Below are 9,541 nucleotides of genomic sequence, written 5' to 3'. Positions count from 1 at the left end.
CAAAAACTGCATCAATGGAATTAATTTTGTTTATGCGTACATGTGTATTGAAGCTCATCTTCATTTCTCACATTCCATTTAAGCCTATAAAAGGAAGTTTTTTCCCCTTACTTTTTTTTTTAATTTTAAATCATATCTGGTGAATTTATTTTCATGTTAACTTTTTTTTACCATGCCAACAAAGAGTTATAGTGAAATTAACTTCATCAATGCAAGCCCCCTTTATGCATAATTTTAAAACTATAAAGACTAACAGTTTAATCCAATCAAATTACAAAAACTGAGAACAACAATATAGAGTTATAAAACTAAAAACAAAACGAAAGCAAAATACATCACATAGTCATTGTATTTTCCCTTTTATCTTACGAAATAAACTGTTCCAGGTCACTTTCATGGCAGCTCCTTCCGATGTGCATCTCTGCGACTTGTCTCTGTCTCGTCTCCTTCCATAGCAAGAAGACGGTAAAACATAACAGACCCTTAATTCCCTCCTACTTGATTTGTTGTTAATAATTGAATTATGAGGTTAATACAACTAATTAAACATCAAACAGACAATTCTTGGCCATAAGAATATATGCTAAAAGTGGAGTAAGTTGTGAGTAACTAGACTGCGCTTTTCAGCTTTCAAACTTATTCTGATAGCATTAGGGAGGTGTAAAAGAGAAAGAGAAGTATTAATAAAGTCAAAGTTATTGCATTGGTCATGCAATGACTGAGGAAAATGACTGAGCATAATAAAGCGTAATAAATTCCTGAAGAACCTGTCCTCAAACGCAGCACATTCATCAAGTTGCAGAACAGGATATGCTTGAGCAAAAGCTCACACAGAAAATTATGGAATGGGTCATTATCATCAAACATCACTCTGAAATCAAGTAAACAAATCATTGTGGGTATTGGTCCAAGAAGCACTATGCACTCTCAAATTCAATATTAGGGAAGAAAATGACAGGAGTGGCAATGTGGCCTGCAATAATGTATTCTTATTAGTATTTTTATATTTTTATATTATGTGTGCTTGTTAGGCCAGAACCTTCTCCACTTTCTTTTCTTGCTTTTTTTCTCCTTTCTTGGCACACCATTGAATAACTAAAGACACTTTGCTGTCTTCTTCTTCTTCTTCTTTTTTATTTTTTTTTCCCAAGAAAAAACCCTTCAAGACAACTACACAACAAAACAATGAAGGTTAGTGATTCATATGAATATTTTACAGCTAAATACATTTTAAAATAAACATCACTATTTATAACATGTGAGGCTTGGTGTGTTTTTGTTAACAAAACACAAGATGATATCAGATTTGTGTGCATTAAAAACTAGTTTGATATCAGCATCTTTGAAGGACCAAAATTTGAGTTTGGTTCCGTTTGTTTCAGAAGAGAACAATTAAGGAGGGGTCTGATTTGAATCCCTGCATCTAGACCCAATCTCTCTCCTCTTCATCTTTTTCTCTCACTAAATATATTTAATTTGGTATTCTGCATGGGACCCAAACCTCAAATTGAAAACGAATAGTCAAGTCACAGCCTAACATGCGTCAGAACAGATATTGCCCATGGATTAAATCCTCCTCCTATTCAACTATGCTGTATTCTTGACCCAAAACAATTCTGAAAGCTAATCACTAACAATATTGGATATCACAAAGAAGAATTTCCCAGAAGAAACATGATCAAATCAAACCAAATTCATAAAATTGTGCACACTCTTATTGAATTTCTAGAAGGTGCCGGGGGGGGGGGGTAACTGATTTTCACAATATCTATCCCATTGTTTGGATCCAGAAATCTGAGGGGAAAAAGCATGCTACGACTTACAACTGATATTCCGTATGTTGTACAAACAAAAAAGAAGCATGCACCATAACAGATTCGTAGCGCCGAGCATCCTGCAAGTAATAGAGCATTTAGGCCAGGGATGGAAGTATTGTTAGGCTAGAAATACAAGAGACCAATCTTGATCATTGTTTGGCGTAGAAGACTGGACAGTGTTGGAGCCAACAAACGAGCAACTCTCGGCAGTGTAGGGTAGGTTAGAGTACCAAGAACGAACCAATTGAAGCTTAATAGAGCTACTGCATCAGATGCAGGCTTGTTCTTGATGGTGGAAAAAAACTGAACCACGCTCTTCAAGGACATGCCAACCACTGTGAAGAGAGCTACCACCAGAGGCATGCATGGGTCATCAGCTTCCCACACAATCACTCCAACTAACAGGGACAAAAAAGCACTGAAAAGTGACTGGGAAAGTGCAGCATCCCGGCGATGATCGAGTACATCGCTCCTTTCTACTTCTTTTGACATTGTTTCCAGTCCAACTGGCAGAGCAGTTCCGGATTTTGATCCTGTTTTCAAGAGTTTGAGCAACTCCGTTGTATTCTTGCTCTCATGTTCCCAAATGTCCTTGTGCATAATTAGGCTTTGAAATGCGATTTCACTCCCATTATAATTGGAGTTCCCTGAAAGGATAGAATGAGAACTGCCAAAGTCGTTGCCACCAATGATTTGGCCATTGTCAGTGTCATTTTGATCTTTCCAGCTCCAGCGCGCCTTGCCCTGAATTTCCTTGAGCCTACGATTCTCATCATTCAGATCCTGCAACTGTAAATGAGAAGGGTGTAAGAACACTAAATGTGGAATGAATTGCAGCCTTTAGAAAGATCAACATAGGCTTTTGTCCCAAGAATGGACTAAGCAAGCTGAAAATAATAAAGCAGTGATAGTAAAGGAAGGTAAATCATGGGAATAAGTAGAGATCTAACATTCTAGCAAGGTTTCTAGCAAATTCGAAGCCATTAGATGTTACCAAACATCTTTTCTTACATATCTTCAAATGGAACTGACGCCAACTTCAGGCAATCTTACAGTAGAGAATATGGGGTGACATTTCCTGTCTCAAATCTTGTTATGCTAAATCTAAATTTGGAGTCTACGAACTTGGAAGAAAGGGAAATTTCATTCATGATTACCTCAGCAAGTAATAAATCACTGACCACCATATAAAGCTGAAAACTGAAACCTCTCAGAGGATGGTAAGATTAAAAACTAATGGCTTCTTTTGCATCTTCAATGATGTTCTGCAGCTGCTACTTTCCTTAGAACAAAAGTATTATAACGCCCTAAGATTTTCCAAAGATTAATGACCTAATATGTTTTAGAGTTTAGACACTAATAGAGACATCCTCACCCTTATAATGAGACTTAAAAGGAGGAAGAACTCCCAACCATATCATGTAAGTATCACAAAAATTACTTGCGGCCATTTGAGGGGGAAATTCATCATTTACAAATCACAATGCACATTAATGGGAAAGCAAGACATACATAGTTTCTTTAGTTGTAATTTCGGTAGGATTTCAATAAACAAAGCAAGGTAAATCTTTGTTATTCTGATGAAAAATCATCAACAGGTGGTCAGTCACAAGGTGATAAATTCAACAATTAGACGAGTTTATAGCAGCAAGTGAAAGAGCAAGAAATACAAAGGAATAAAATACTGTTACCTTGGCCTCTAACTGTTCAATTTTTGCAATAGCCATATCATGCTCCTCTTCAAGATCTGATAATACTGCCTCCATCCTTTTCCGTTCTTGACGTTCTCTAATGGCCATCTTGAGATGTTCTTGAAGAACCTTCTGATCCCCAACTATATTCTCCAACTCATTCTGTAGATCTTGTAGTTGTTGTTCTAGCTGCACAACAAACATAACCAGCCTCAGATTCAAACCAATACGATGTTCATCCCAAGAAAAAAAGATAAACTGTGATGCTTAGGGACGAGGAAGCATAGAAGTCAGAAGGACCCTATGAAAATGCAGGACAAACAGTTTTATCCAGTTATATGTTTTATTGCAACCTGGGATGAGCAGTAGCAACATCTCCTGTATATCTATAAATTGGAATCCTTAAGCTGACAGATTATTAAATTCTATTTGCATTATATAATAGTTTGTACAAATAAGATTATGGGCTTTACCTGCTTCTTCTTCTTTTTAGTTTCTTTTCTTACTTTCAACCATAAGTGCAAACAAAATGCCCTTTTAAAGGTTTCAAAGGGAGGTGCGAGGGAAACAACAGATCATGAATTGAAACATGTCCGTGTACACACCACAGGGTAAAAACTAACCTGCCTTTCTCTTCGTAAGGCACTCACAATTCTTGAAGGTATAGAGACAATACCAATTGCCCATGATATAATTCTCAATATTAAGTTCAAATGGAACCTAAAAGTGGCCTTCACCAACTCTGTCCAAGTGTAAATGAAAAGAAATGCAGTTCTGATAATAAACACGCATGGCAGCTTGAGTAAAGCAAAAGGCCCAGTCACCAAGAGTATTATATTAGACAATAACTCAGGAATCAATGCCATTAACGAATAAAGTGACTGATATTCCCCTCAATTGTTACATGTTCAGCATTTCCTTAATGTTAAACCAGTACTGTTGATCTCAGCATCCTGCAATATCAGTAAATCTACATGAAAAATAATATGGGACTAAAAGAAATACATAGAAAAATATCCATGAAAACCTAAAAGTAATAAAAGATTATGAATATTTACTCAAGAGACAAGACAGGGAGGAAAAAGGAGGAAACACATGGCACCTGGTACACTAGCTAGTAGCTAATTGCTTAGGAAGGGTTCACCAAAAAAATAAAATTACTTAAGAAGGGACACTGAAGCTTGAAGACCCACACATGCAAACTCACGAGTGACTAGTACGGTATCGTTGAGTGTGAAAGGAAAGAGTACAAACAAAACACAGAGAGGGGCATCATATGATAGAAATTAGAAGCCAATTGAGCAAAAGGAGAAGTACAGCCTTTACGAGAACATGAATTATCTGCGAACGACAACGATCAACATTTAATCACTGAAGTGAACAATGCCAAGGGAAGAAGTGAGTTAAGAAGCAAGAGCAAATTGAATCAAACCCACAAGCAACAGGTCCTCAATTTGAGACGACAAAAGAGAATCGACGATTGATCTTCATCGTTTGAATTTCGAGCTTACAATGTGAAACCCAGCACAGATAATTCAATCGAAGAAAAAGGCTAAATCAAAACTTACGATGAGGAAAAAATGCAAAGAGACAATGACGCAGAGCAGAGTTGATAAGCTGAGAGTGAAAGAGGGAAGAGGATAAGGAGATGGGGTTGGAAATGCAGATTGGGGCTGCGTAAATAAAACTTCAGACAAAGCATAGGTGGCAATGCGAACATCTTCGAGCTGCCACGCACGAAAAGTTCAGAACTTTTTTATTAATTACATTTTGAGACGATGTGAATTAAAACGAAAGGGAACGGAGTGGAGAATCGGAGATCAAGAAGGACGCCGGCATCCATTGTGTTCATGTGTGCCACGTGTCTCGTCCCGGGCATCACCTGTGTCCTTTGTTTCGATCGTCTCTGTGCTATACACCTATGATATCCTCATTATTATATTTGCTATATATTTGCTCCAAGGGCACTTATCTTATTTCCGCCAACAAAATGAGGTTTTTAAGGATTAGTCACTTTGAATGTTGCATATTTGAATTTGGTTGCAAGTTATATTAAGTTAATTTAATTTAATTTTCAATTTCAGCTGCTAATTAAGATTCGTACATTCATTGCCATCCTTAATTTCTTATCCCTTAGACCATAGTCATGTGATGCCAGAAAATGAGCCCAACAAACACCTCAGCCTCTTTTTCCGATCAGATGCGATAGTTACGAGAAGACGCGGGGAAAAAAAATCAAATGAAATGACATAAAATTCAAGATTGACAAAGTCTAACAGTGATCCGCATATGAAAAAAACTTATATTTTTGACATTATATGAAAATTTATATTTTATTTTTAATTAAATTAAGATATATGTATCTCATATAAATTATGTATTTTATAATAAATTTTTATTATTAATTTTATTAATATATTAAGATTCACTTGTCATGATTTGATTGGATATAAATATATTAAATATGTAAAATTAAGTATATAAGTCTTATCCATATTTTATTATAAAAAAGTATATTTTTATTATTAAAGAAATATACTCCTTCTATCTAGACATTTTTATCAACCTTATCAATATTAATATAAAAAAATATAAAAAATAAAAGTGTGTAGAATTTTAAATTTATTTTTATATAACAAATTTAAAAAGTAATATTGTTACTTGTGGTGACTTTGAAAATACCTTTGAAATACTATTTAAAAAGTTATACTATGACTTATAAATATAATCAAATGGATCTTTTAAAATGGGACTTATAAATAAAATCAGAATGAATATATTGTTTTAATTAAGTTTAGCACCTACTAAAAAAATTCTTCAAGCAACGAACTTTGCGCGCGTGCATCACTTATATGTTTTGCCTTGAATATTCCAGCGAGGGGATAAGAAATGAGAATCCTAATTATTATACAAGATGTTAAAGTTTTGCTTCACATTTAAAATATGAACCTCGTCCTCTCAGTTTTTTTTTTTAGAAAGGAATAAAAATTTATAGCCTACAATACAAGAAGAAAAGGAGCATAAATCCTCCAAAAGCAGAAAGTGAAGATCCAAAAACATCGCTAGAGTATGTTTGCGTACTTGGTTAGTTTCAATATTTTCTTCTCTACGAATATAGCCAAATATCAATAGTCCATTCTGGGTGAAGCAGATTTTGGCACACTTGAATCAATTCCCAATTCACATAAATAGCACTGTTTCTATCCTTAATCAGATTCAAAGCTTCTAAAAAATCACTTTTCAAACTCACATTCCTATGACTATCACAAACTCTCTGAGGGGACTAACAAGACATGCCCAAAATATTCTACCACAAGAGGATCTCCTTTAAAAATTTTAAGCATATATAAAAAATTTCTAGTAGAGATTGATGATTGTCCTTGATGATACTTTGCAACTCAAATCATTACTGAGATGGAAAAAATCACCATCAACATGAGAATGAAGAAGGGGACCATAAAATGAGAATGAGAATGAAAATTAAATTTCAAGTTCAATGTATTTAATGGGGGAAGGTAATGCCTTCATTATTTTTAAATTTTTAATTAATAGGAGACAATGCCACAAAAATACTTAAGCGATCTTGTGACATGATTTTAATTAAGTCTGGGGAAGGTCTGACTTCTGTTCTGGCCAGCCAGAGGATGGTCCAACATTTCAGAGAACCTTAGCATTTTTTTTTTTTACCTCAAATTTTTTAGTTTTTTTCCCACAGGGGACAGTCAAACGCACAGATACATTACAACGCACACATCCACAGGGCATGCACGCCACGTGCTTCAGGGTTCATGGAATAACCCATCAGTGCTTATCACAATATGTGCTCAACAGATTAATACTGTTCAACATTTATTTGGACGGATAATATTTATAGTTTTAAATTTTGTAATTTTTTAAATAATAAATTTATTTTTTGATAATATGTTAGTTAAAAATTTATTTTTATTATTAAAATCATAATAATAAATTACCCATGCTTAATTTGTTTAGTCCAAATTTGGTATGAGCACAACCACATGCTTATCTTTTTTGGAGTGGAATAAAAAGTTAGATGATTTCCAGGAACATCCCAAAAAGGGAAAGAATATAGCTAGATGATCTAATGGTATGCATATAAATGAATATAACACTCCAAATTAACTCAAAATTTTAAGATATTGAAATATATATATATATATATATATTACTTATATACTTCTTCTCTAACATAACTATAATCAATATGTAAGACTTTTTTCTTATACTAAATCAAAAATCAACTTACATTTTACATCCCAACAATTATAATATCTATTAATAAGGTTTTCATATCAACGGTGAAATTTGAATCTAATGACTTTATAAATTATAAGTTAAATCTTTAGACCAGTTAAACTACCAATCTTTGTTACCCATGATGATCATCTCGGCCAGCATGGAATATGCTCTCTAGTTACACACCACACCACAGGTTTAAATCCTTCTTTAGGTGGAAGTTCCACTTAAGGAAGGATTTGATCTTTTGAAGAGCCAGTTTGGTGCGCCATTATATAACATTTAGGCTATTAAGTGATATTCAAAAGCTATATTGAATCCCAAATAACAAAACTTTTACTGTAAAATGCAAATGCATACTCACATGAAGTAAAAACGTGTGTAAACATTGTTCTGTTCCCTTTTTAAACTCTTGGTGAAGATTTTACTGATTTGGTGATTCCTTAACAACTAAGCCAGAGGCAAACGCCTAGCTATGTACTTACCGCAGAAAAGCGTCAGTATAAAATAAAGTCGCCAAAAAGTAGTGAAGTTACATCATCATCTTCGCCACCAACCTCATTTGTTGTCTCGCATCTGGGCCGATAATTCATTGCCTTTCTCCAGAAAATGGAATCAACAATAATCATTCGAGGTCTGAGGAGCATTAGCTTCAAACAATCAACTAAATATATCCCTAAACTATACTACAATTTTCAACGCTCTCTTATTTTACCTCCACTTTAGCTCGATCAATATAATTAATGCGTTTCTTTGATGCCAAACATATTTGTATTGTTTGGTAAATGAGAAAAGAGTCATTTGGATTCGGTGGTACAGCGAGAGGGAATGTAACTTCCATTAAGAGGATGAAACTTGAGCATACACTCCAAATGGCACCAGAACTTGACAGACCCTAATCGCCCTATTCTCCACTGAGTCCTCGCATTTCCCTTCAGATCAAACCCTATCAGATTCCTCTGCCACGAGTTTGTCACGTCTGCCATCTGTTCCGGCGTCAGCGGTATCGACGACGACTGCACCACGTAGTTTAGGTACCGCGAACTGTTCTTCGCCACATTGATCGGATCCGACCGCAGCACCGCGATGCCCTGCCCTTGGTAGCTCAGCTTGAACTTTATGTCCGAGAACGACGCGTGGGCCTTACCGTTTCCGTTCTGGGCCCGGATCAAGACGGTGACCTGAGTCTGGAGAAGCCCGGCGAGATCGTTCCGGAGAAGGTCCAGGTGGGCGGAGCTGACGCTGAGGGTTGGAATTCGAGGGTGGATGAGTATGTAGCCGATGAAGGCAGCGATGCCGGCGACGATGACGGCGATGGCGAAGACGGTGCACAAGATGGCGGCGAGCCACACGAGCAGGTGGGTGCGGTCGTGGGAGCCTTGGTGGAGACGTTTCTTGGACATCGGATTTGGAGGCATTTAAGGTTTGTGTGAGATGAGAAGCGAATCGAGGAATTTGTTGTGAGGTGTGATATTTGTTTGTATGTTGTGAGGTGGTTGATGTGAGAGAAGATTAAAGGAAGTGTTGGGGAAGAACATGAAGGTTAGGTTCTTTGAATGGTGGGACAGGGAAGGTTTAGGTATCTTCCTTTCCTTGGTTTAAAGCAAAATTCATGTTTTGCCGATCATGTTTCTTTCAGAGGTCTAATTGTGTCCAACAATGAATATTTTTGTTATTCTATACTATCAACCTTTTTGTCCAATTATGAATCCAAATCTTCCTTGATGTGTACATTTTGCTTCTAAAAAAAGTTGACACAAGTTTTAATTACTTAGCTTC

General features: G+C 35.9%; 2 protein-coding genes across 5 annotated transcripts; both read right to left on the bottom strand.

The window, feature by feature from the left end:
- Window positions 1-226: 226 nt before the first annotated feature.
- LOC129321701 (uncharacterized) lies at window positions 227-5,395 on the bottom strand. Of its 4 annotated transcripts, none has more exons than XM_054967577.1 (6): window positions 5,077-5,395; window positions 4,132-4,461; window positions 3,509-3,697; window positions 2,059-2,606; window positions 1,824-1,894; window positions 227-1,170 (listed from the first exon to the last, which is right to left on the bottom strand). In XM_054967577.1, exons 2-6 carry the CDS (start codon window positions 4,372-4,374, stop codon window positions 1,028-1,030), a joined length of 1,194 nt encoding a protein of 397 aa, XP_054823552.1. In that variant the 5' UTR covers window positions 4,375-4,461; window positions 5,077-5,395; the 3' UTR covers window positions 227-1,027. The 4 variants fall into 4 exon arrangements, with proteins under 4 accessions (XP_054823552.1, XP_054823554.1, XP_054823553.1 ...); XM_054967579.1 differs by having other exon boundaries at window positions 5,276-5,366; XM_054967578.1 differs by lacking the exon at window positions 5,077-5,395 and adding an exon at window positions 4,611-5,063.
- A 3,164-nt stretch (window positions 5,396-8,559) lies between these two features.
- LOC129322062 (NDR1/HIN1-like protein 12) lies at window positions 8,560-9,180 on the bottom strand. The gene has a single exon (XM_054968095.1). The coding sequence runs from the start codon at window positions 9,178-9,180 to the stop codon at window positions 8,560-8,562; it is 621 nt and encodes a 206-aa protein (XP_054824070.1).
- Window positions 9,181-9,541: the final 361 nt, after the last annotated feature.

The sequence above is a fragment of the Prosopis cineraria genome, unplaced genomic scaffold (genome assembly GCF_029017545.1).
Source record: "Prosopis cineraria cultivar Desert tree isolate PC_DT_omini unplaced genomic scaffold, ASM2901754v1 PC10, whole genome shotgun sequence".
Lineage (NCBI taxonomy): Eukaryota > Viridiplantae > Streptophyta > Magnoliopsida > Fabales > Fabaceae > Prosopis > Prosopis cineraria.
The sequence above is the reverse complement of the archived record's forward strand: the minus strand, read 5'-3'. Positions and strand labels throughout refer to the sequence as shown.

What these genes read in the sequence shown, in the direction of transcription:
- LOC129321701 (XM_054967577.1), bottom strand. Translation starts at nt 4,374, where the DNA reads ATGGCATTGATTCCTGAGTTATTGTCTAATATAATACTCTTGGTGACT. An exon ending in GCTCTATTAAGCTTCAATTG is followed by an intron (nt 1,895 to 2,058) that starts GTTCGTTCTTGG and finishes TATTACTTGCAG; the next exon opens with GATGCTCGGCGCTACGAATC. An exon ending in CAACATACGGAATATCAGTT is followed by an intron (nt 1,171 to 1,823) that starts GTAAGTCGTAGC and finishes TTTGTTGTGTAG; the next exon opens with TTGTCTTGAAGGGTTTTTTC.
- LOC129322062 (XM_054968095.1), bottom strand. Translation starts at nt 9,180, where the DNA reads ATGCCTCCAAATCCGATGTCCAAGAAACGTCTCCACCAAGGCTCCCAC.